The sequence below is a fragment of the Schistocerca piceifrons genome, chromosome 2, assembly GCF_021461385.2.
Source record: "Schistocerca piceifrons isolate TAMUIC-IGC-003096 chromosome 2, iqSchPice1.1, whole genome shotgun sequence".
Classification (NCBI taxonomy): Eukaryota; Metazoa; Arthropoda; class Insecta; order Orthoptera; family Acrididae; genus Schistocerca; species Schistocerca piceifrons.
In genome coordinates this window covers 721626104-721653934 of record NC_060139.1, presented here as the reverse complement: position 1 = coordinate 721653934, position 27831 = coordinate 721626104, and the positions used below count along the sequence as shown (strand labels likewise).

The 27831-nt window shown below is 37.8% G+C and overlaps 1 protein-coding gene across 1 annotated transcript in view; it reads right to left on the bottom strand.

Moving 5' to 3' along the window:
* LOC124776293 (aladin-like) overlaps nucleotides 1–27831 on the bottom strand; it is a 73786-nt gene that overhangs the window by 37305 nt on the left and 8650 nt on the right. Inside the window, exons 3-6 of the mRNA XM_047251209.1 lie at nucleotides 13102–13252; nucleotides 12452–12657; nucleotides 8150–8309; nucleotides 389–552 (exon numbers count right to left, since the gene is read on the bottom strand). Coding sequence (XP_047107165.1) covers nucleotides 389–552; nucleotides 8150–8309; nucleotides 12452–12657; nucleotides 13102–13252 — 681 coding nt within the window. The remainder of the gene's footprint in view (nucleotides 1–388; nucleotides 553–8149; nucleotides 8310–12451; nucleotides 12658–13101; nucleotides 13253–27831) is intronic.

The window sequence follows — 27831 nt, the reverse complement described above, 5'->3', positions numbered from 1 at the left end:
ACTCTCAGCACTGCACTGCAGTGAAGCATATACTGCACTGACACACAACCATCTGACGATCAGCAACAACAAACAGTAGTAACATATTTCATTGTGGGTTCTGCTTTGTGTTGCTCACTCTGTACTAGTACATACAATTCAGACAACAAAAATGGTGCAGGACCCCAAATTCCTCTAGGTTGGGTTGAAAGGTTACACCAATCAATACAATTTTTGTGGGTATCTCAACACATCTGAAGAGTTGGTATCTAGTGTGAGAACATTCATTTATTTAATGATATAATTATCCTTCAAGTTCCGACTTCATCCAGAACAAAGATGTGTCTTAATGATTTAACAAACAAGTACAACAGGACAGTTGCTAAAATGAAACATTATCAATAAGTACCTGAAAACGACACCGGTGGTTGCTGAAAAGACCTTTTCAGGAGACCATGCTATAAAGCTCACACCACCACCGTGTGTTTTCCTTATGGCTGAGTACGATTCCATAGCAAGATCCCAAGCATACATCACAGTATCTGCAGCAGAAGCAGTCACCAAAACGTCTCCCTGGCAAAAAAAAATGTTCAAGGTTTAAAACATCTACATGCATACTCTGCAAACCACTAAAGTGGTAATATCTGCATTTAACAAGAAGAGCCATAAGGTAAACCAAACGTGACGTATGGTTTTCTGTTTATTCACCAGATATGAGTTACAGTCATAGTTGTAGTGGTGACGGTGGTGGTGGTGATAAAGAGTACAATGGGCAAGAGTAGTGGTAGTATTTTCACTTATCTTGGGATCATTTTGTACAATAATATTAAGTACACCACATTATACAGAAACATACAGGATGCTACAGAAACATCTGAGTATGAAACCATAAAGCCATTTATTAATAACTGATATCATGCTACATATACAAGATATAACAAATCAATACCAATAAATTTTGAGTGGTTGTAGAGAATATCTTAAGGAACAAAGTGACGATATGAACCCATGTCTGGAAACATTATCCAACAATAATACATTGTTCACGTTATAGGGAAAATTACCTACCACTAGGACATTCATTCAGAAGCAAATTTGAGTTTGAACAATGATATATCACCAGTTGATGTAATTTCGACATTCGATAGCATTATTAAGATATCGGTTTCTGGTGCATGTTCCTATTCTCAGTTTGTCATGGTAACTTCCAGAAATCCTTCAGATTTGTCAGTATTAACGATGTAAATGAATGATACAGAAAGTTTATTAAGTAGAGGGCTTAAGATCTACCTATACAGCCGTTTTCACCATATTCTGCACTGGAAATCTTGGCAATCAATCACATAAGAAGTCACAATTCAACAATTAGGAATTCTTAATTAATTTAAAAGAAAAAAATGTGAATGGGAAGAAGAAGAAAAAGAAGAAGAAGAAGAAGAAGAAGAAGAACAGCACAAATGAAACTATGACTGAACATTGTGTTCCGGCCACATTATGTTCATCTTTCTGCTCCACCCACAGTGTTCAATGGCCTGCACTGAGTTGTTGCAACAGATGTGGACACACATGATGCCATTTAATGTTCTGAGTGTTGCAATAGTATATTCCTGATTATCCATAAATAGGCAATTATTTTGAATTTTTATTTCAGACTAAGTTCCAGCTACTGTACTGTGAGGTTGTCCATAAAATGGACTGAAATCATTTTCGAGTCCAAGACTGTTTCAATGACTGGTTTTCTCAGTATGTATGCAGGTGGCCTTGTTAAAGACTTTTCAATTTTGCTTACCTCAGAGTAACATATGATATAGCATTAACTCATGTAATTCTTCACACACAATAATCTTATTTTTTCATTAACATTCATTTCATTTTTACTTATAGGTTATTTATGCTATTTATTATCTACACAACACAAGAGAACAAACTACAAATTACATTACGATGATGATTCAGAGAAAGAATACAAATAAAAGAAAAAGTACTTGCCTAGGTTCAAAATGGTGAACAATAGGTTTTTGCTCAGCTTATTTTTTTAAAAAAAAATATTTTAGTAAAATGTGAATTATTTGCAAGAAGTACAATCTCAATTTTTCATAAAATTGCACTAAAACTGGATTCTGAAAATGGTATCCTATACTGCTATTTCACAGAAATTTGTGTCTCTTAAAAGCATTCATAAATTAAGGTTAGTAATGTGATGCTTCTCCTCTCTCTCTCTCTCTCTCTCTCTCTCTCTCTCTCTCTCTCTCTCTCTCTCTCTCTCCCCCCCCCCCCTCCTTTTTTTTGTAGTTGTCTTCAGTCTGATGACTGGTTTAATACAGCTCTTCACACTGTTCCATCATGTGCAAGTCGCCTCATCTCTGAATAACTACTGCAACCTACATGCATTTGAACCTGCTTACTTTATTCATCTCCTCATCTCCCTCTACACTTCTCCCACCATATACACACTTCCCTCCAATACTAAACTGATGATTCCTTGATGTGTCAGATTGTTTCTTATCAACTGATACTTTCTCTTGGTCAAGTTGTGCCTCAAATTTCATTTTTTCCCAGTTCTATTCAGTTCCTCATCTTCAGTTATAGAATCTACCCATCTAATCCTCAGCATTCTTCTGCAGCATCACATTTCGAAAGCTTCTATTCTCTTCTTGTGTGAGCTGCTTATCGTTCACATTCCCGTAATTATACCTGATGAGATATTTTGGTGCTCAAATAACAAAACTCATCAACTACTTTTAGCAAACGTAAAAGTTTATATTTCTTCTTGCTGTATTTTGATTTCTTTCAATTTTTTTCTCCTCTAGTTTCATTTATTGCTTGCTCCATATACAGACTGAATAACACTGGTGATAGGATACAACCCGTCTCACTTCCTTCTTAACTACTACTTCCCTTTCATGCACTTCAACCTTGTAACTTCCATCTGGTTTCAGTTCAAGGTATAAATAACCTTTCTTTTCCTGTGTTTTATCCCAGCTATCTTCAGAATTTTGATGAGAGGGTTTCAGTAAACACTGTAAGCAGCTTTTTCTAAATCTACAAATGCTATAAATATAGGCTTTCTTCCTTTAATCTATCTTGTAGGGTAAGTCATGGGGTCTGTATTGCCTCATGTACGTATATTTACCCAGAAACCAAAATGCTCTTCCCTGAGGTACACTTCTACTAGTTTTTCCATTCTTCTGTGCATAATTTTTGCAATCATGACTCATTCAGCTGATAGTTTGGCAATATTCACACATCTCAGCACCTACTTTCTTTCGACATGTACTTACTACATTCTTCTTGAAGACTGAAGGTATTTTGCCTGTCTCAGATATCTTCACACCAAGTACAACAATTTTTTCATGGCTGGCTCTCCCAAGCATATCAATAGTTCTGAGGGAATGTCATCTACTCCATGGGCCTTGTTTCGAATTAGGCCTTTCGCTGCTCTGTAAAATTCTTCTCGCCATATCATATCTCCCATCTCATCTTCATCCACGTCTTTTTCTCTTTGTATAATATTTCCTTCACACTCATTTCCCTTGTATAGCTGCTCTATGTATTCCTCCCACCTTTCAACTATATTTCTTTACCTTGTATAGGTTTTCCATCTGAGCTCCTGATAATACATACAGCTGTTCCTCTTTTCTCCCAAACTCTCTAATTTTCGTAAATGCTACATCTATATTTCCCCTATTGTACAAGCTGTAGCCTTTCATTTGTCTTGCAGGCATTTCTGCACATTGTGTCAATCTTATTCTTGAAATTCCTGTATTCCCTTCTGCCTGCTTCATTTGCTGGATTTTTATATTTTCTCCTTTAATCAATCAACTTCAATATCTCCTGCGATACCTACTGATTCCTACTAGGCTTTGTCTTTTTACCTACTTGATTCTCTACTGCCTTCACTATTTTAGCTCTCAAAGCTACTTAATCATCTTCAACTGCATTCCTTTCCAATATTTCAGTATAACATTACCTAACGCTTCTCTAAAACTTTCAACAACCTCTCGTTCTTTCAGTTCATCCAGGACTTATCTCCTTGATTTCCTATCTCTGCTATTTTTTCAGTTTTGATCTGCAGTTCATAATTAAAAAAAATTATTGTAAGAGTCCATATCTACAACTAGAGTAGTCTTACAGATTAAAATTTGGTTTTTAAATCTCTGCCTCATTATTATATAACCGATCTGTCACTTTAGAGTCGCAATGTCTCTTCCATGTTGACAACCTTATTTCATGACTCTTACACTAAGTGTTAGCGATGATTAACTTATGCTCTGTGCAAAATTCTGTCAGGTAGGTTCCTTGTTCATTCCTTATTCTCAGTCTACACTAATCTACAATTCTTCCTTCCCTTCCTTTCCCTATTATTGAATTCTAGTCACCCATCACTATAAAAAAATTTATCTTCCTTAACTATCTGAATAAATTCTTTTATCTCATAATTTTTTTTCAATCTCTTCAACATTTGTGGAGCTATGTGGGCATGCCGAAAGGTACTGCCCCCAAACTTTTTATGTGAAAACTCAAAGCATTTAAAATAAAAGAAACATTATTAACACTCTACATCTATATTTTCCCTGTCTACTTATTTATTTCTCAACACAGCAAGTCCTACATGAAATCATTTTCTGTATATTACCACTGTAGAATGTTTGATATTGTTGATGGAGCCACAACCTCACCTCAACTTATAGCATTTCATCACTAACAAGTGAAGTCCTCGAATGTGTTCGTAAGTTTTTGAAGCAGATGAAAATTGGATGAGGTAAAGTTGGGACTCTATGGAGGATGACTGATGACATAGAAAACATTATGTATTTGTATGTCCATACTTGTGATTGAAGATCAGAGGGACTTCAGCTGTTCACTTACGTAAAGAAAAAAACAGCCATCCTTATGATGTCATTTATTGTGTGGCTAACAGTTTCAGTGCTTCAGTGCACCGTATCCAGGCCTTAGCTGATGCTGAGAGGGTTAACAGCATCTGTATATATGATTTATCAAAGGGCAGCATCTTTATAACTGGTTTTCGCAGATTATCTGTAACCAAAATTTTGTCTCCGAGTTGATAATTGACGGTTAGAGAGAGAACATTATGGTTACAGGTAACCTGCAAAATCCATTTGTAGATGTTGGCCTCTGATATATCTTGTATAAGGATGGTGTTAACCCTCTTGCCATCGCCTAACGCAAGAAGGTGGTGCACTGAAGCACTGAAACTGGCAGCCATACAATAAATGACATCAAAAGGATGGCCATAGGTGTTTCATTTCTTACATAAGAGAGCACATGACATCAGATTATTGTAGATGTCGCAGCACTTGCGTGTAGTCTTGCAGTCTCATACTGAAGGAGAGGGCACTCCATGTGTGGACAAACTCTTCGAATTCTAAACTCGATTCCAGTTCTCACGCATCGACATACAGGTGTGTCCCAAAAAAATGTAGATACTATTTGATAGTTATTATTATGCAACAAAATGGCATGTATTACAATTCTCACAAGGGGGGCAGGGAGGAGGGAAGTTATTTTGTGTGTTCAAAGTGACCCCCATTAGCAGCCAAACAATGTCGATGCTGTAGTATTGTTGACCAACTATGGCTGTCAGTGTTGCTAGTGTGATAGCCACACAGGACGTCTTGATGGTTTCTTGTAGCTTGTTCAGTGTAGCTGGCTTCTGGTGATAGACTTCATTTTTCATGGTCCCCCACAGGTAGAAGCCAAGAGGTTTAAGGTCCGGAGACTGGTGGGTACTCAACAGCTCCTCTTCAACCCGTTCATACTCCAGGTAGAATTTCATCCAAGTAGGCTCTGACATCTTTGTGGTATTGAGGTGGAGTGTCATCCTGTTGTAGATAGAATCTTCCAATTTCAAACACCTTTCAGATGACAGGTAAAATCAATGTTTGCAGCATATGAAAATACACCTCACCAGTTACAGCACCTTCAGAGAATAAAGGGTCAGTCAAACTGCACAATGACAGACCATATCACACATTAACACCCAGTAGATTGACATGTTTGTCAACGATAAAATGAAGATTTTCAGGAGTCCAGTACATGCAGTTGTTGTGGTTCACAGTACCATTCAGCCTGAACTGCTCTTCATCAGACCAGATAACCATCTCTGCAAATGGTTTATCCTCATAGAGCATGCCTTCAAACCACCAGCTCCATCCTTCAATCAGGGTCGTCTTCATTCATAGTGTACACCAATCTTGGAATGTACACTTTCCACTGAACAGTTTTTGTAAGCTTGATTGGCTTACCTCCCTTTCTCATGCACCCTGGTTCACAGATTTTTGAGGTGACCTAACAAAATGTTGCAACAAAGCTGTGCTGGAGGCTGGATTTCTTGATGTTTTTGGTTGGCCAGATCTCTCCTTACACACATCCTGAACAGTATCGTTGACTTCAAATTTAGCCTGGATATGATAAATTGTTGTATGTGTTGGTGGCTGAGTTCTGTACACATTACACCATTGCTGTGGATCTCCATCAAGTTATCGTACTTCCAGTACGGCCTCACATTGCTGAAATGACAATCTTACAACATTCGTTGCTGCACTGTCATTTGCTGGAAAGTGCACACCAAGATCTGTTGAGAACACTGTGGACTATACTACAGTGTATGCTACGGTCGCAGGTTCGAATCCTGCCTCGGGCATGGGTGTGTGTGATGTCCTTAGGTTAGTTAGGTTTAAGTAGTTCTAAGTTCTAGGGGACTGATGACCTCATATGTTAAGTCCCATAGTGCTTAGAGCCATTTGAACCATTTGAACTACAGTGTAAAATTGCAATGATCTGCCATTTTGTTCCAAAGATGTTAACTATCAAAGACTGTGTGCATTTTTCTGGTCCTCTTTGTAGTTACGTTGCATGCTGCCACGTTACGCACTACAAATCGGAGCCCTCTAGCAGAAGAGGCTGCAAATATGTATACATGAAGAATAAAGATGTAGAACGTTAATAATATTTGTTTTATTTAAACATAAGAGTTTTCACACAAAAAACATTCAGAGAAATTATTTTCAGCACACCCTTGTAGTTGGCATATAAACTTATATTACTAAGGTAGGTATTGGCTTTGTATCTATCTTGGTTAAGATAATGCATTCTCTATGCTATTCATAGCAGCTTACATGCTTTCCTACTTCCTTATTCATTATTAGACCTATTTCTGCATTACCCCTATCTGATTTTGTATACAGTAACCCATACTTAACTGACAAATGCCCATGTAACCAAGTATGTTAATGTGACTGCTTCTGGGAAGGAGAGATACGATGGGCCCAGATCAAATCTGCCCAATGGACTAACGAAGAGGGTCACTGTGCCGATCAGTCTGGATTTGGTTTCTATGCAGTTTCCCATACCCTACTAGGTAATACTGGATTTGTTCCCATGCTCCGCCTCAGATACACGCTACGCAAACATTTAGAACTCTTTTGACACTTGCACACAGAATTTATTCTATTCGCAGACATATTAGCGTGCACTGCTTCTGTACTGTGAGTGAATAGGAAACTGATAACCTTAGCTGTTTGGTCTCCTAAAACACTTCCTCAGTGACAGTATTCACCTAAATCCTGTTCATCCTGACACTGAACTTCACTAATTCTCAATATATCTACCTTCAACCTACCCATTTCCCTTTTTAAATTCTCTAACCCACCTACCCAATTAAAAAATCTAACATTTCACACTCTGATACACAGAATGCCAGTGTTCTTTTTTTCTGGTGATGACATCCTCCCAGAGATGGGGTATTTAACCATACAGTAGATTTGCAAGTACTCAGGAAAAATAATGGTTGTAGTTTTCCCTTGCTATCAACTGTTTGCAAAACCAGCACAGCAAGACCACATTGACTAATATAACAGGGCCAGATCACTCAATCATCCAGACTGTTGTCCTTTTCAACTACTATGAAGGTTCCCCTCAAACCTGGTTTGTCTAGCCTTTTCATAGATATCTCTCCATTGTGGTTGCGTCTACAGTATGGCTAAATGTATCATCAAAGCAGGGAAGTCATTCCATCTCGGCAAGGTCTGTGGTTCATGGAAAGGGGGGAGACTACATGTTATGTTTGCACAAAAATAGTTTTGGCAAATAAACAAACTACAACAGGAAAGGATATACGATGTTAACCTCTCAAATTACTTTTTCTCACCTGTGGGCTCCAGGCAACACTAGTAATAGGCGAATGGTTTGGTCTTTCTAGAAACGTAGCACAATTTGCAGATAACCTTGTAACAACAGAATTAGGGTCTATGTGCCAGACATAAACACCAGCTTCACATCCGACAGCAAGTTCCGATGCAGATAAGGGTCTATAAAATCAAATCAGAGCTCAATTATACCACACAAGAAAAATCAAAATGTCAACTCACCCACATTCCACTAAACTTATTGGTGACACTCTAGAAATAAATTAAAAATGATTTTAAAAGTTAATAATTATACCAGTGAAATTTTATGATACTTAGTACTCAATCAAAGATTGGCTTCCCAGTGCACTACAGCATTGTCAATTACCACTAATTGCTTTGTTTTGTGGGCAGCATCCAATTCCGAATTAAATGGCTTTCGTGTGCACTTCACAACTACTACACGAGATCAAAAGTTTGGTGATTCTCAAACTAAATTTGTACAATGAGGCAGAGTTCTTCAAATGACACCTTGGGGAAAGCCTAAATAAATTTGTTACTCTGGTTCTCAAATAGCATGGCACTGGCAGAAAGAAACCACTCACAGATGTTGAGGGGGCGTAACACCTGATCATTTGATTGTACACAAGACAGTTGAATATGTTGAAATCAGAAAAAAAAGGACACACTGCACTCAGAAGATGGATGTATCACTCTCAGTTGAAACCTCAATGGGGAAAGCAATCAAAGGGCAAGGTTTGTTAAAAATGGATGGGCACTCAAATTGTAAACATATCTAAGCTCTGCTTCTTGGAACTGAAGGCTGCTGTAATCAACTGTTGCTTTCAGGTCCAACAACTACAGATCAGAAATGTTTACACTTTAGTGTCTCTTCAGCAGACAATTTATTATGTAATAGATTCAAGAAAAATATAAATCCGCTATTATATTCCTGGATTTAATGCTTTCTGACTGTTTACGATACGTATTATTGGTTCCTCGATCTCTATGCTCAGAATGATTATCATAATCATAAATTTCCCACCACTTACACTTAATGAAGTAACTTTACTGGAGGGGGATGGGGTGTAATTGAGATATAATTTGGCTTTCAAGCAATGTCTACAAACACTCTGCAATTAATTGTTCTGCTCTGTTCTCCCTGCTTCTGCTCTGGCAAAAGCCAAACATTGGAACAACATGTGCCACTAGTGCTTTGTCTCCTAACACTACACACCTAACAACAACTATACTGTGTGTATTCTTGTTCATAGTCGCATTATCAAATGAAGTGTTGGGTGGGGCTAAAATTTCAGTATTAGCTCGAACACAAGAAAAGTTGTCACTGAAAAATCGGAGCTATGTTAGCGCCTCAAATGCGGTGCCTATATGGAATCGTTGGCATACTATTTCGTAAAAAAAAAAGAAAACTTTATTAACTTTGGTTTGCAGCAAGATGTCAAAGTGATGAATGGAGAACAGTTTTTTTGGAATATATAGCGATTTCCAAAGCAGTGGTTGGGCTGGGAGATAATAGCAAAGCTGAAACAACTTAAATACAGTCACAATTGTTACACACTTTTGGCACCTCTTTCAGGATACATTCTGATTTCTAATGTGTTGGTTAGGATTGGGTCTAACCACACAACTAAAATTTAAAAGCACATTCTGCTCCTTATCACGTCTTACAGAATTATATTTCACTATACTGCCACACATCCACCACATTTAACTTCATTATGACATTTACAGAATGTAATTCTGTCACTGGGTCTGCCATCTCTTATAATCAGTCAACACCAACCATCATTGGCTGCTCTCCAGTACTTCACACAGTTTTCTTCAAAACCCATTTTTTGGCACTGATAAATCAAGTTTTATGATTTGTCATAGATATACTTACAGCAGGCCAATACAGTTTGAAGCTGTATACAAGCACATAACATACTTTAGATCCAGGCCTTGCAATCACTTTTGCACGTCTGATTAAATTTTTCATGTACACATCAAAACTTTTGAATACAAGTGTCAACTAGAAAACCGGACAAAAAATAAAAATAAAAAAGAAACCAGAGGAAACTGAAGCACACTATAATTTTGGATTTTTCACTAAAAAGTATGAACTACCAATGTGTTAATGAATTGTAATACCTGTGCATTTGCTTAAAAAATATAATTCCCACAATTCACATTTTCCTTCAACATGCATAATTTTTTAAAGTCCCCTGAAAAGTGTAATAGTGTTCACTGGATGTACAATTGTGTATTTAAGCAAATTAGTTTCCTAGCATCTTACAACACCATCTTTCAAAAAAGATAATACGATAATGACTTGGTGATCAGTAAAACCAGTAATAATATAACTTGTGTACTTTTAAGCTGAAATATTCAATTAAAATTGAAATAAAACAATTTGAGATTTGATTTGTATGTTCAACAGTTATCACATGGAGAATTTAAGTTACACAGAAGTGCCTCATATCGTGTAGGGCTCTGCGAGCACCCAGAAGTGCCGCAACACAACATGGCATGTGCTCACCTAATGTCTGAAGTAGTGCTGGAGGTGTTTCAACTCAGAAGAGTGTTCCTGGAGCCACTCTGTAGCAACTCTGGACATGTAGGGTGTTGCATTGTCCTGCTGGTATTGCCCACAAGTCTGTCGGAATGCACAATGGACGTGAATGGATGCAGGTGATCAGACAAGATGCTTACGTACATGTCACATGTCACATATCAAGAGTCGTATCTAGATGTGTCATGGGTCTCATAACACTCCAACTGCACACGCCCCACACCATTACAGAACCTCCACCAGCTTGAACAGTACCCTGCTGACATGGACGGTCCATGGATTCATGAGGTTGTCTCCATATCCGTACACGTCCATCAACTCGATACAATTTGAAACTAGACTCGCCTGGCCAGGCAAAATGTTTCCAGTCATCAACAGTCCAATGTTGGTGTCGACAGACCAGGCAAGGCATAAGGCTTTGTGTCACGTGATCATGAAGGCTACGAGAGTGGGCCTTTGGCTCTGAAAGCCCATATCAGAAATGCTTCGTTGAATGATTCACATGCTGACACTTGCCGATGGCCCACCATTTAAATCCGCAACAATATGCAGAAGGGTTGCACTTCTGCCAAGTTGAACGATCCTCTTCAATCATTGTTGGTCCTGTTCTTGCATGATCTTTCTCCAGCTGCAGCGATGTTAGAGTTTGATGTTTTACCAGATTCCTGATTTTCAGGGTAGACTCGTGAAATGTTCATGTGGGAAAATCCGCACTTCATCACTACCTCGAAGATGCTGTGTCCCGTCGCTCGTGCGCTGACTATAACACCACATTAAAATGCCTTTAAATCACGATAGCCTGCCATTGTAGTAGCAGTAACCGATTTAACACCTGCACCAGACACTGTCATATATAGGTGTTGCCGACCACAGCACCGTATTCTGCCTGTTTACATATTTCTGTATTTGAAGACGGATGCCTATACCAGTTTCTGTGGCACTTCAATGTAAAACAGTGAAACAGATGAGCAGAACGTCAATCATCTTTTCAGTCTATGGAGATCTTGCAGGAAGCAGATCTCTCAGAGTACAATCTATAGTGTCTCAGGACACTCCAGACTGTCAACATAAAACTATGTGAAAATTGTGGCAGCAGCAAGCAAGAAGCAATAAGTAAAAGGAAAAGTGCGTGGACTGCTCCAACAGAAGCAAAGTGCTACCTAAATGAGCATGGACCAAAGACAGAAAGTATGGCTCGGTGAATGTAAAGTAGTAATATGAAGTTACATTCCTTTAAAATTTCTTACATGAAACAGAAAAATGGCATTATTATAAGCTCCCCAAGCTATATTGATTTCCATCTTACACGCTGAACTAAATAATACTATCTATAAAAATAAAGATGGCTGGTAGATATACACTAGACAATTTTACAACTTTGCCTTGGCTCAAAAACAAAATTAAAAATAAATTAGTCAATAAAAGTTCATATTACATCACCTGCAAAATATTTTACAACTCAATGTAAGACACGTATACTTCTGAATTACAAGTGGTACCAATACCTTAGAAACATTGTATGGCAATAATTTTAGTCATATTATCTCTTGGGAATTTCAATGGTTTAAGTCTAGTAGAAACAAATATTCTCTTTCTTAACACACTTCAGTCTGGATAATAAAAGAAAATATTTGTTAATATAGAGCATTTAAACAATTTTTTTTTACTTTGATGACATGAGTTTTTCAAAATAAAGAGAGAGGTTTTAATAGCAAGTACAAGAACAAGAAGCAGCCAATGGACACAAAATTACCTCCATGCCAGAGATGAAATATTCTTTTGATTTTTATATTTGAGGAAAGGCTTATGCTTTGAACCTGCAGTGTAAATATGTACTGAATCATCACGAACTGCAACAGCTAGTTTTGTGCAGTGTGGGTGCCATGCAAGACACCTGACAGGACTGCGACTCCAGTCTCTTGTCTGAGACACAGCAGCAATCAGATTTGTTCCACTCTCCTGCACATTAAAGACAGAAAAAGAACAAAAGTGACTAACAAACTAAATACTGCAAATGTATAACACTATTAATTAACAAATCAGATAATCATGTATTAATTACACACCAAGACCCTTTTCTTTCTTATTCTTCTTCTTCATTCAAATGAGATTCAATAAGTCTCTGCCATATTTTTTAACATTACTGTGATTAAGTGCAGTTTTTTTGTAATAACATAGCCCAAATCAGATCATCAATGGCTCAAATACAAGCTATGAAGTTAATGTCTGAAAAGGATTACATAATAGCGTTGCCTACAGTAATCCAGAACAAACCTTTTGTTGTGACTTAACAAAAAATTAATTCTACATTTTAAACTCCAGTCAGTTTTCTTAACATTTGTAACAACGTTACACCCCTGTGCTGAAGTTAATAAAAGCACCACACTATTCAGGTAAACTCACAGTCAGACGTGGGTGAAAACGATTTCTGAGGCGAATTATAATATCAGAAAGTTTCAGCATACTTGATGCTGCATACCGAACCGTGGGGTGTATGTTTGGATCATTTTGGTCCGCCATCAAATTTAATGCCTCCAATAGTCCATGTTCATACCTGTAACAAATATTGAACAGATTAATTGCAGTGCATGAATACTGTAAGCACTCAATATCATTCTGATTCCGAAATGATTAACATTAAAAAATTGCATCATTTGATTTCCTTGTCTTTATCCCTCTTGTTTAATTCTCTTTCCCCTTTCACCAAGGATGCACTTCTCTATTTACAGGACCACAATAAACACTAGACAAAAATAATCAGCATATGGCTGCCTAAGATTTTCATTAACTAACTGGAGATCTCAAATCCACAGTTTATTTCCTTTATCAGTTTACAGTAGGGAAAAAGTAGTAGTCCAGTAGAAAAATTAGTTAGAATGGAGGAGTGAGGGAACAGTTGGAAGGAGGGAGGGAATACGTAGCAAATAAGAGAGAGAACCTATAGTCAACAAAGACACTCCACACAGAGATATCGTAATGTAAGGAATGGAAATTATGACAAATGATGTTCCTCCAGACTGTTAAGTCTGAGGTAAATGTGTAAACAATAACGTACGAGGGATGGTCAAATAATAAACAAAGAGATGAGGTCTTTGCTTAGTTAAGTTTAGTTCAGGAAACATTCAATAGCCTGTACTACTAATAACATATAATAATGTGTTAATCTGTTATGATGCCAATATATCATTTACTGCATAAAAAGATATGCAAATATGCATGAGGAATTTTCAAATTTATTCCTAGAAATATTTGCCCTATTTTTGCTCTAAAAATACAATATAGCACCACCTTTCATTATACACCATTTAAGACCAAGTCTGGATCTCTCGTGAGGAAACTTCACAAATTTGTCCTCATATTTTAAGGGGAAAAACACTTCAAAATATCAGCCTAAATAATTAATCCAATGTGAAAATTTGGGCCATGATTCTGGTAATATGCAGTTATGATATTCTGCATGTACAGCATTTAAACATACACATACACTAATTGTCACTCGCTCTGTCCCACTGCAGCCGCTTAATGCCTGAATGTTAAGTACTGTGCAGTGGAGTGAGTAAGAAGTTTATGAAACACCATTTTGAGATTCGTAGCATGCTTTGGTCATTATGCCCAAGTGCACAGCTTCTAACCTTTGATTGGTGCCAAAGATCTCCTTGCTTTGATCATTTTTATGTTGCAATAAATACACAAATGCAGTGTAAATGAACATGTCATAAAAACAGTGGCATTGTGCCATTTAATTATTAATATCCCTTTGTGGATTATTTTCTTTGAATTTTCAAACTGGTGCTGTTAAAGTGAAGTGCATTTGTAGAAGATGGGCTGTTCTTCAATGTAACTGGCAAGATTAAACTGTAAATGAAAAAAACCATTAACTTCATTTCATAATAATCTTTCACATTCCACGTGGGAAAAATTATATATAAAAAACAAAGATGAGGTGACTTACCGAACGAAAGCGCTGGCAGGTCGATAGACACACAAACATACACACAAAATTCAAGCTTTCGCAACAAACTGTTGCCTCATCAGGAAAGAGGGAAGGAGAGGGGAAGACGAAAGGAAGTGGGTTTTAAGGGGGAGGGTAAGGAGTCATTCCAATCCCGGGAGCGGAAAGACTTACCTCAGGGGGAAAAAAGGACAGGTATACACTCGCACACACGCACATATCCATCCACACAGACAGACACAAGCAGACATATTTTCTCTCTTTAAATATGTCTGCTTGTGTCTGTCTGTGTGGATGGATATGTGCGTGTGTGCGAGTGTGCGAGTGTATACCTGTCCTTTTTTCCCCCTAAGGTAAGTCTTTCCGCTCCTGGGATTGGAATGACTCCTTACCCTCTCCCTTAAAACCCACTTCCATTCGTCTTCCCCTCTCCTTCCCTCTTTCCTGATGAGGCAACAGTTTGTTGCGAAAGCTTGAATTTTGTGTGTATGTTTGTTTTTGTTTGTGTGTCTATCGACCTGCCAGCGCTTTCGTTCGGTAAGTCACCTCATCTTTGTTTTTTTATATATATATATATATATATATATATATATATATATATATATATATATATATAAATAAAAATAATTGCAGAATATCAGTACGAGAACATCGTTAAAATAAAGCTGAACATATATGTGGGTCAGGTTGACATATTACATACTCATTTTACTTACTATTTTTTGCATAAAATAATGTGTTTTTGACCAGGATTTCAAAACACAATGGGCAGACATGACCACTGCTACCCCTTCTCTTCTCACAAATAGGAGAGCTCTGGTTGTCACTCCAGTGTACAGTACTTGGCATTCGAGCATTAACTGGCTGTATTGGTGTTACGAACAACTGTTGCACACAGCAATTTACAAATTGTATTTTCAAGTAATTACTGGGTACTATCAGAAATATGGTCTACATTTTTGTGAGAGATCAATTACTGGAACTGATGTCTTGCAAGTGTGCTTTTTTTTCCTTCTTAAAATATGAGGCTCATTTGATGATGTTCCCTTGTCAGTTACCTTTACAGTGCCTGCAAGACAGCATCACCAATTCAGTTTCATTTTTTTCCTTCTTAATTTTCTTTCAGTATTTTGTCTTGTCTTCAAATATTGCTTAAATGTGCAGTTACACCTGCCTTTCAATTTTTCTCAGCATTGATCTAATACTTTTTTTTCCATTTTCGTGATACCTTCATTTTTTTACTGATTTTATGTTTAATATTTCTTAGTCATATGTGCATTTTGGCCATATTGCTGTCTTTTAGTTATGAATATTTGTATTTATATCGACTTTCTATTACAAACATCTCTCGAGTGAAATGTGGGGTTTTTTAAGGCGATTTCTAGTCCTGCTTATTCTGTTGGTCTGGCACCTGGGAACAAGCATCTCAAAAATAGAGATGCTGGCCAGTTGTTCATTTACTACTGTTGTGTGTGTGTAATGGCAAGGGGCAGAAGGATGGTGAAACAACAAGTAGGTAACAAGGTGTTGGACATCCACATCTCATCACAGAATGTGAAGCTTGTCGGCTTGTCTGCTCTGTAAAGCAGGATAGGTAGCAATCTATGATCAATCTGAAGACTAAGTACAATGCTGGTGGAGGCACAAGTGTTTTGGAACACACTGTTCAGTGCACATTAATGAACATGGGGCCCCCCTGGGGACAACCCACGAGTGATCCCATGCTGAGCCAGTGACACTATGAATTGTGACTGAAATGGCCATGGGATGATCAATATGGACCAGGGATCAATGGAAACGCATTGCCTGGTAGGACGAATCACATTCCTTAATGCACCAAGTCAATGGTCACATAGAGATACGCCAACATCCAGGCAAATGATTACTCTGAACATGAACTATGCCATGGACGGAGCCCGGTCAGGCAGTATTATGCTATTGGGAGCAACATCCATAACATATTTATTGTCTGTGGGCGGATAAATAAAATAGTAAAATAAATAAATTTTGCTTGGGCTTCCATTGGACCAGCAGAAGTAATCAAAGGCAGAATGACAGCATTTAATATAATGAAAATCAGCTAAGTAACAATGCCCATCACATGATCTTCACAACATACTATGGCAAAATTTTCAACATCAATGTGTTGCAAATTGTTTAGACTTTCATGAACTGTTGATACACGTTTTAATATGACATTTTCTTCTGCATAAGATTATCGGACATTCTTTTCAGTGACTACATGAGTAATGTATTTCCTGCAGTCGAGCCACGACCTCTAAAAGACATAGTTAATAGTGACATATCAGATGAATTCTCACTTTAAAAGGGCATGTTGCAATTCTTCTCTTGATGAACCACATAACCTGCCAGATGGAAGACCAAACATTCCTTTGCTGAGTTGCTTTCAAAAATCTTCAGTGACAGTTGTGTATTGGTTTGAGCTTCTGTGGCGATACTTGGAACATGCAGCGTTTTCTTAATTCTATTTTCCAGTTCCAAAACTCTCAGTTCTTTTGCTAAAAGTCTTACTAACGTCAACATGTGGCTCAGATATGATATCCACAAAAATTACAGGAACATGCACAAACTCTGGCTCTGAGCACTATGGGACTTAACATCTATGGTCATCAGTCCCCTAGAACTTAGAAGTACTTAAACCTAACTAACCTAAGGACAGCACACAACACCCAGTCATCATGAGGCAGAGAAAATCCCTGACCCCGCCGGGAATCGAACCTGGGAACCCGGGCGTGGGAAGCGAGAACGAATGCACAAACTGACGCAATGGGTGATCAGAGATCTCACAATGTGAAATTACAGGCAAGTGAAGCCTGACCAAATTTTGTCGTCAGAAAATAGCTGACTTCTTTTTCTACAGTTATTTAGGTATTATAAACTACTTTTAACAATTACTCTAAGTTCTCTCTGAAGCAAGGTGTTCATTTTATTGGCAGGATGACTATAGATTTCATTATTGTTCTGTGGGTGTCTGCATTTTTGTACAAAGTGCTTTAGGAAAAAAGAGTAAGGTGTCTCCACTAAACCATTCATATCCCCTATGAATATGGACGTTTCTCATGTGACAGGATTAGCCGTTATTTCTTGAAGCCCAGGGTATGCCCAATTTTCATGTATGTTTCTGACAAAAGAATATTAATAATCCCTTATCAATGATTCCATCAAGTGCCTAACCGCAAAGCAGCCAAGCGTGCTATCTCATACACCCCAATTACACATGCCCACACATGCTTTTCCTCCCCACCGGAAGGCCATGCCACACAGTGGAAGGAAAATAAAAACCACATGCAGCAGTCTCTCTCTCTCTCTCTCTCTCTCTCTCTCTCTCTCTCTCTCTCTCTCTCTCTCTGTGTGTGTGTGTGTGTGTGTGTGTGTGTGTGTGTGTGTGTGTGTGTGTGTGTGTGTGTGTGTGGTGGGGGGGTGGGGGGGTGTACAGTCTTATAGCTTGTAATTATCTGAAGAATTTTACACTTTCCTTCTAAGAGCTGCTTTTACTGTAAGTTATTTTGGAACGGGCTATTCTCTGTTTATTTTGTAATCACAAAACTTCTAGTTTGTCACATCTCAACGATGCTTTTTAATTATTGCTGCATCCAGTACAAGTTCAACCTGTACACTTTCTTGGGCAGAAGAAATACTGGCAGACGCCGCAGTTTCTGGTGTATCACATACTCTGTGACATGATCTCTTTTACACTTTGCTGGAGATTATCTTTCTGTAATATTTTCAATAGGCTTTCTTGGCAAACTGAGATTTAAATGAGAAAGAGCTCCTGCTTTTAGAAACAATTTTTCTCTTGGAATTTCAACCTGCTTACCGTTGATGATAAACAAGTCTGCTTTCTTTACAGTTTCCTCTGTGAAATGAGAATTTTACACAAAACAATTGAGTTAGATATCTGCCTTTTACAGAATTTCTCTCAGCCATTTCAAAAATTCTATTTGAGACCTGAGACTTTACTTTCTCTGTAATTCCACCTGCAGGTTGGAATGAAATGTGGGTATTTTTTTTATTCTTCTCTTTAAAATGTAACTAGAAGATCTAAGTTACTTTGTTACCACAAGCTTTTTATATTCAGTGTTCATATACAACACTGTAAACAAAAACACCACTGAGAATTTCAACAGACTTACCCAATTACATAAAATCATCCAACATGAGTCTCTGTTGAGAGAGTTGTTTGACATTTACAGGAAAGCCACCTGCCCTATATTAACAGTGTTAACATGTGGCATGACAGTGCATTTCTTCCGTTCCATTTACTACTTCCAACACGATAAACATATGTATCTCAAGGCCACGATTGTGGTGCAGTAGTTTGAGGAGCACGATACTGAACACATGTTTATGTCTTGGCCACCAAATTTGCCTGATCTGAACCCAATGGAACACATCTGGATCTGGGGGTACCATTGGGCACCAGCTCCATGTCAAAAAATCACCAGCTTGTAATTTATAGGAGTTGCAACAACTGTGCTTAGACATCTGGTGCCACATACCTCCAGAAACAGGGCAAGGATTTGTCACACTCATGCCATGCAGAATTGTTGCTGTATTGCATAGAAAGGTAGAAAAACACTATCAAGCAGGTGGTCACAATATTTTATCTGATCAGTGTATACACTGTCCATCCAAAGAGTTTAGACTGGTTTATTCCTGGCTTATAAGTGATGTCAGGGCAGTAACCATGGTAGCAGCTAGAACTAATAACTCTAAACAACAGATGTGCATTTGATCAGTCAGTTGTGAGCAGGCAGTGTTAAGCAGTGGACTTGTGGTTGTAGTGTGGCAGTTGTTGTGACACAAATTGCAATGGAGCAACATCTCTAAATCGAGTGTTAAAAATATTCTCCATAATGTTTTTAAGAATAGAATACTACATGCAAAGCATGTCCTCCACACTTTGACACCTGAACGAAAAAACAATCATGTGTTGATATCTGCCAAAACTTAATTGAAATGCAAAACATGGACAATTCTTTTCTGAAGAAAATGATCACAGATGATTATCAATATGAACCTTCCACCAAAAGACTAAAGATATTCACATGAAGGTCATCTGACAACGAAACTTACATTCAAGCCAATGTGAGATGCAAATAGAACAACATCCCAAAGACTAACTTTTCTGACCATTTCATATGCATGTATGAATGTTCTGTGCATTGTACTCAAGCAGGGGGAGACTATGTAGCATACCTGAAGCATTAAAACTACTATCTTAAATTTTCTTTATTTTTTATTCATCCAGTTTTGAAACTTTTTGCACTAAAGGATTACCTACAGAACATTCTTTTAAGGAATAGAAGGAACTAAAGATATTATTCAATTTTTAAAATTTTTTTATTACCTAAGATTCTTCAGATCAGTGGCTAAGTTGTAAATGATTTTTATATCTACACAGTTCACTTTTATTTGTTTCATGTTAACACTGATTGAGATACAGAGTAGATTGTTATTCTTTCTAGTGATAGAGATGTTGACAGTTTGACTGACTGGTCACATTAAATCTCATAAGTGAGTAAATGTACCGTAGAGCTGTTGTTGCCATGAGCAGCTGTTTAAAAATTCCTGTTTACAAGATGTTGGAGGCTAGACACAATATAAAACCCTTATTCCAAGAGACTAAGCAATTAATAAATTGCATGAAGCTACCAGGCAAGATTAAAATTGTGTGCCACACCAATACTCAAACTCGGGACCTCTGTCTTTCACGGGCAAGGGCTCTACCAACTGAGCTACCCAAAGCACGACTCACAACTGATCCTCGAAACTTTATTTCCACCAGTACCTCATCTCCTACCTTCCAAACTTCACAAAAGTCTCAGTCCGACACACAGTTTTCATCTGCCAGGTAGTTTCATAATGGTGCACACACTGTTGCAGAGTGAAAAATTCATTCTGGAATAAATTACATTCATTATAATGAGTTGTTTCAAAATATGATGCCATAATTAAGACATTAATGGATAAAAACAGAAAATTAAGCTAATTTCTGACCTCACCACATTAGAATTTAAGGTCTGTAAATCATTTTCACTTTAAGTACTTTTCAACACGCTCACCCAAATAACTTACCAAGTGGATTTTATTTATCCATATTTCCTCACATATTACTGTTAAAGGAAGTCCACATTTTTTATGATACCAAATTAAACAAAACTTATTTCGCTAGCTTCAGAAAGAACACAGAATCAACTCCCAATTTTCTACAATGTGTCACTTACTTCTCCTTGTATTCAGGCATAAATTTACATGTAACAATAACGAAAATGAGCTTGGCTGGCCAACAGCAACTTCTCACTGAGTATACACTCCCCCAGAACTGCTTAAAAAACCATTCCGTACCACATTCCTATGACCATAATAATTGAGTATTTCTGAAACTATACTATGAAAACCACATGTCAGTGCTTTAGACTAGTTGTACAAAATACCAAAAATGTTTGTGTATCTTTCCATGCATTGATTGTATTTTGCGGTTTGTTAGTCAAAATTCAAACTGCGATAAACTGGAAATTCTATTTTGGGAGTGTTATGCAACTCCTCTTGCATACAGGAATCTCACCAGTACCTTAATAATGTGTAAATGATGATGATGATGAGTTTTGGGGATGCGCTCAACTACACGGTCATCAGCGCCCATACAAATTCCCAATTTTTACACAGTCCAATCGAGCCACTGTCATGAATGATGACGATGAAATGAGGACAACACAAACGCCCAGTCCCTGGGCAGAGAAAATCCCCAACCTAATAATGTGTAAAATTGACAGCTGGTTACTGATATATCTCTTACTCTCTTATTCATAGAGGGATTCAACAATGGTGTCATTAAACATGTCTGTGCACCCATGGATGACACATCTGCAGTGACAAGCAATCTTTGACTAGTATGTTGTATGTATTAATAAGGGAATGCCCCAATATGACTAGTAAAAGCCTCTTCTGAAGCTTTTTATGCATGAAAAATACATCAAAAGAAACACTATGTCAAAATTTTAGCTGCTAAGATAAACTTTTTAAAAAATGTTGAAAGCTGCCAAAATAATAAGTCAACATGTGGATGGCGAAATGTATACCCCTCACTTTAACTGTAGCAGACAGCACATGTGTAACACAGTAAGCAAATAACACAGCTCACAACTGCAATTTCTCAAGAGAATTCAGTTTTCATTGGTAGTTTCACAGACACAGTTATTCACAGTTACTTTTTGCTTACATGTGTGTTAAAAATGGAGGTAAAACTGAATTAATTTACTCGTATATGCTTCCTAACAGCATCTATCTTTGTGCAGGTTTCAGCGTTTCACAATACCATGATATCAAATTACAGTTTTGAACCTCACAAAGTTACAATAAGAAGAATGTGGTTTACAACTGAAATCATCTACTTCTCCTAAAGACTTACATATGAGTTGTTAGTTAATTTCTTGGACATTCGTTCGAATGATATCGACATTTCATTAGGAATTGTGCAAACATTAGAAGAAAGAGGACATAACTCTAATGATTCCATAAATTGTGGTTCCAATGATGATTGTTGTACAACTAAAAATCCATGGAAAAAAATACAGTACCTTCCTATCCCAAAGAAAACATGGAGAGTTTTCAGTGACAAAGGAAGGCTGTAAATTTTTTGGTTAAATGACGGAGGGAAAGAAGTTTAAAATTAAGTTGTCAGCAAAGCCAGTTTCATTCTGTAAACTCTGAACATGAAGTGTATAAATGGGAGAAAGATTCACATGCAGTACAAAATATGGGCCAAAATGAAACTTGCAAAAGTGTGAAGGAAAAACTATTCAAAAGATTTAGAATTGCTTATGACAGTCTATGCACAGTTACCAAGGGAGATCTACTAGACTAGGCCATCTGAATTGCAAGTAAGATGAACATTACTGACTCCCGTGCTTCTTCAACTTGGTCAAACAGATTCAAAGAATTATAAAGAAAAGGAAGTGGCAAAATTATGGAGTTCACTTATGTGTAGATGAGATGTCATTAACAGGTACTACTATAGACAAATTCATTGTTTCTTGCTATTCCCCAAAATGCTGTGTTTAAAACCAGCCAGTCATATTTCATGCAAGAACCGAGTGCAAACTGCTGATTATCATTTCAAGTGCAAAAAAGAACAGACTCACTTGTGCAGTCAATGAATGATATGACACATTCGTATAAAACAATGCCAGTGTTAAGTACCAGTTTTTTTTGTTTTTTGTTTTTTTATGTCTGTCTTAAAGAAACTCAAGACAAATTAGAGCCAAAACTTAAAAAAAGACTGTTCAGATACAAAAATCTTGTAATCGATGCAGCAAAACCTTGAAAAATTAATAAAAACACTTTTCAATACTACATCTGAAATGTCTTCTTACCAGGTGCAGAAAATAATTAATTGCTTTTGTTGGACTTTTGGCCTGGACATAACAACACCTGGACAAATTTGAATTCCACCTTGAACTAAATGTAAGTCTGCCCCTCAATAAAGAAATTTTTCGACAGCTTAGGACATTTTTCAGAAAATTATTGGACAATATAATTTCTGATAGCCCTTTGTCATTTCAGGTTTACAGCGAACAGTGATGTTAAACTAGATCATTTGTGCGAATCTGATCAAGTGTGCCTGGCACACAGCATAACATGCAGAAAAACAGCCATGACCAGTTGTTACTCCATCCCAGTTCTGTGTAACTGAAAACTAGTAATTGCAGCATGTCGTTTATACAGTGAGTAGAAACCTATTTTTTCCTTATTTGATGATATTCCAGTAACATATCAGTTTTTCCAACTGGCTATAGCAAAATTTTCACAGTTTTCCCAGTTTTTCTGACTTGCTCTGCACCTGCTTAACATTCCTGCCCACACTATAACAACATTTGTCCGAGCCAGCTGAACAGTCAGCAGCAGAGTGCACTGCTGTAAATAAACAACACACAGCCAAAGAGAGCAGCCCACTGTCTTACGCTGTCAGCAATGGTTCACTGTATTCCTCTTCTCAATACAAGGGCCTTAGTCTCAATTTTAATCAGCCACATAAGTCCAGTTAAGGTGGTCTCATTTATGATCAGTAGCATCTGAGCTGTGGACTCACCCTCATCACGAAATTCCAAGACAATGACTGACAGTTCTGGAATTAACGTATAACCAAGTAAACAGAATCCTTCCTTTCCTTGTAGTAGCTGACCCCTCAGCAGAAACTATTTTTGGCTGTGATGCATTTTCCATCCAAAACTTTGTCCACGTAATTCAGAACATTGTTCCATGTGCAGAAAGATCAGTTGTGTCTGCATTATGGCCCCTTTTTTTTCTTCAGGACTGGAAACGGCATCCAATTTTTTTTTTCTTTTTACCAACATTATGTCAAAAGAGTTGGCTGTACTGACCTTTTTCAAAGCCTGCCCAACACCTTTAGACTTGTGGGATGAGGTTAATGTAGAAATGTATTGCAAAGAGGAGTTATAAGTGCTGTCCCTAATCCGTTATAGCAGATAAAAATCACTTTTAGTCATTGTGGAGATGTCCAAAATATGGCATATGCTCACTCAATTGTGGTCTCATACCCCTTTTGGCATCCTGACGAATTATTTTCAAAACTGATCTTCTGGAAGGTTAGTTTAAACTTCCTTTGGATAAGCTTCCAAAGTCATTCTGATATTAAATATTCCTTATGGCCTCTAGCAATATAGCAGATTACCTTTCAGCATTGCTAGTGCAACACCTATCTTTCAGAAATTTTTAGAACAAACTATTGCCAATATTCCACAGTGTGTCAATTATGTGGATGATGTAGTTGTCATAGAGGTCAAATCTCTGCTTAGTATTTTTTATCCTTTTGCAACCCGGGTTAAAATCTAAATTGTTGAAGTACTTCTTTCAGACTTCCATTAAGTACATAGGACGTATCTTTAGCTGGGATGACATTAAACTGAAATCAGGGAATGCGGCACCCGATTTCCACATTCCTACACCAAAAACTAAGGAATGTGATGGTTTTTATAGACAAGATTACATACTATACATGATCTATCCCCCAAATTGCATTGATACCCCATTCACTGACTCAAAGGGGTCCAGTTTCAGTGGTCGGCATGGCTTTCACCAAGCATTTCTTAACTCTCCTGTTAATTACAGGTGTGTCACCATACAGCAGCAGGACCATTCTATCACACAGGTACCTCAGTGGTTCGGAACAGCCTATTGCATTTACATCTAAGACACTCACAATGGTACAAGAAAATTATTCCCCGCTTGACAAGGAGGCATTGGCAATTATCTTTGGTATCCAGAAGTTCTACAATGGCAACCAACTTCATCTGACCACATATCGTAAGTTGTTGTTGCCCATATTTGGCCCTAAGTCAAAGCTGCCTAAATGGACACCTGGAAGGTTACAACACTGGACTCTTTCCTTATCAAAATATCAGTATTCCATTAACTATTGTAAATTGGCCCAGAATACAAATACAAACGTGTTGAAATGCTTCCCTTTCGGTTCCCATCAGGAATTTTCATAGACAGCAGGAAAAGTTGGCAGTATGGTTCCCCAAACATTCCAGAGGTGCTGCAGTAGTCACATGTGAGGATCCACTCTCAAGACTGGTTTGCCAGTTCATATGAACCAGCTGGCCAAGACCCTTCCTTTGAGAGCCCTTCAGCTTTTCAAAAGTGCCCTGTTATTGAATCAATATAATATTTAGTGTCAAAAGGGAATTCCAAATGTTCTTCACTCCTGTATCAGTCCCACCAGGGCATTCCCAGAATAAGGAATCTGGCCCAATGACGTGTGTACTGGCCACTGGTTGACGAGCACATTTTGTGTGTGGCTCAGCACTGTTAAGCTTATTAGATGCATCAGCCAGCATTGCTCTCAGCCTATCACCTGAGCCATACATCCAGTCAGCATTGGGTAAGGTGCATGTGTTTTGCGGGTCCATTCCATGGGGCCATGTGGCTGATTTTTTATTGGTGTGTATTGTCATTTTCCATAATGTCATCAAAACACAAATGACTATGTTGGAGAACACCATTAACGCCCTGGCCACTTCCCCCTCCCCTCCTCCCTCCTCGCACCTACTGAAGGCGCCCTGCAAGATTTTGTCATTGATAATGCACAAGTTTTCGTCTCCCAGTTTTCAACAGTTTTGCACCACAACAGGATCAAGCATATTACTGCACCTCCATTTCAGCCTCCCTCTAATGGCATGGACAAACTTAAAACACACTTGGAAAAACAAATATCATGTGAACTATCCGATATTTTGGTGGACCCTAAAGTTACCATCTCAGAATTTTGTCATATTTGGTACATGGATACCTACATGTCTTAATAGTAAAATTTCCAAACAGCATTGTTGTACCTAAAATCGTTCTTGTTGAATTTGGGCTTGAAGGCTCAAGGGTGCGTACCTCGTCATTAATCAGGCATCAATTTCCTTATATTCACAGATTATCTATTTAGTAAAGACTTGACCTATAAACATCAGATTGTGCACTGCAGCTCTTTATTCCTAGTATTAAATATAAATAATAATGAAAAGCATTTGGCATTGCACTTAGTAGTTCTTACCTTATTTTAAGATGACTCAATCGGAAAAAAAATGGTGAAATATATGGTAGCAATTTTATGTGCAAAGAAGAATATCCTAACTCACTTTATTCATTGGCAAAGAATAAAGTGAAAATGCCACTTACACATACTGTCCACATTCAACACTGTTGGTTACAAATAAATAAAAATAAAATTTTTTGACATCTTGATCCAAAAACAAAATAAATTCATTCAGATGCAAGAGATACAACTTTTCAAGCTACTTGTTGGCATGTTTATACAGTCATGCACTGTGGCTTTGTAATGATGGGGCAATCACCTTACATATAAAATTGGAGAAGGGAACCCAAACAGCACCCTTCCTACTGTGCCATAGAAGGAAGAGTCATTCAGCAGAAGATATACAGTTAGTGCAAATGCTATCGTCATCTTTAAATTTATGTGATAACTGCAAAAATTGTACTGTGTATCAGTTTTCGTTGCATTTGAAAGCCACATATTGCCCCACTTGTAGCTGTTGCAACAAAGCATTTTCACAATTTGCCACAGCAACAGTGTCTGCATTAGAAAGGGTTAATAGCAGTGACTAGAATGCATGGTGTGCTCATGTCTTCTGCTCCAAGAAAACTTCATATGATTTGATCCCCTACAAAGAAACAAAGAACTTATTACTGTTCAGTTCTTTGAGTACAATTCTTTAAGATGAAATAAAATAAGTCTTTCCTGGTGTCATCATCCTTGTCATCTATCATGGTGGAAACAACCTTTCCTTCCTGCACAAAGTCTTGAGAAACTGTCATTTTCATAAAACACCTCTACATCTTGTTTCATAGCTCCAGGGTAATATATTTTGACCACTCCTGCATTCTGGAGAAACAATTATACCACTAAGGGCTTTAACTTTTTTTTGCTGTGACACCAAATGTAGCTGCTACTCTGACTGTTTCACGAAGGTGGAGCAAATATTAAAACATGAATCTGTTCACTGTGAGTTGAACTTTCACTCTGTGAGGAGCTCCATTACACCAGAGAAATGTTTTACACTGCTCAGGATGGAATTGTTTGGGGGAGGAGACCAGACAGTGGGGTCACCATCTCATCGAATTAGGGAAGGACGGGGAAGGAAGTCGGCCGTCCCCTTTCAAAGGGACCATCCCGGCATTTGCCTGGACCAATTTAGGGAAATCACAGAAAACCTAAATCAGGATGGCCGGATGCAGGATTGAGCCATCGTCCTCCTGAATGCAAGCCCAGTGTGCTAGTCACTGCGCCACTACGCTCAGTTACACTGCTCACATTGTCACCCTACGAAATACAGGTTGTTGTATGTTCTTTGTTTCTTTGCAGGGGATCAAGTCATATGAAGGTCTCTTGGAACACAGGTACAGCGCAGAACATTATCTCACCGTGGACTTATAATCACAACTGTTAAAACCTTTCTAATGAACAGACTTTCAACAAAAACAAATGGGACCACTACTGCTATGGCTGTTTGTGAAAATGCTTTGTTGGGATAGATACGAATGGAGGCAGTATGTGACTTTCAAATACGACAAAAACTGGTATATATGACACATTTCCCAGTTGACAATTAATTTAAAGATCATGAAAT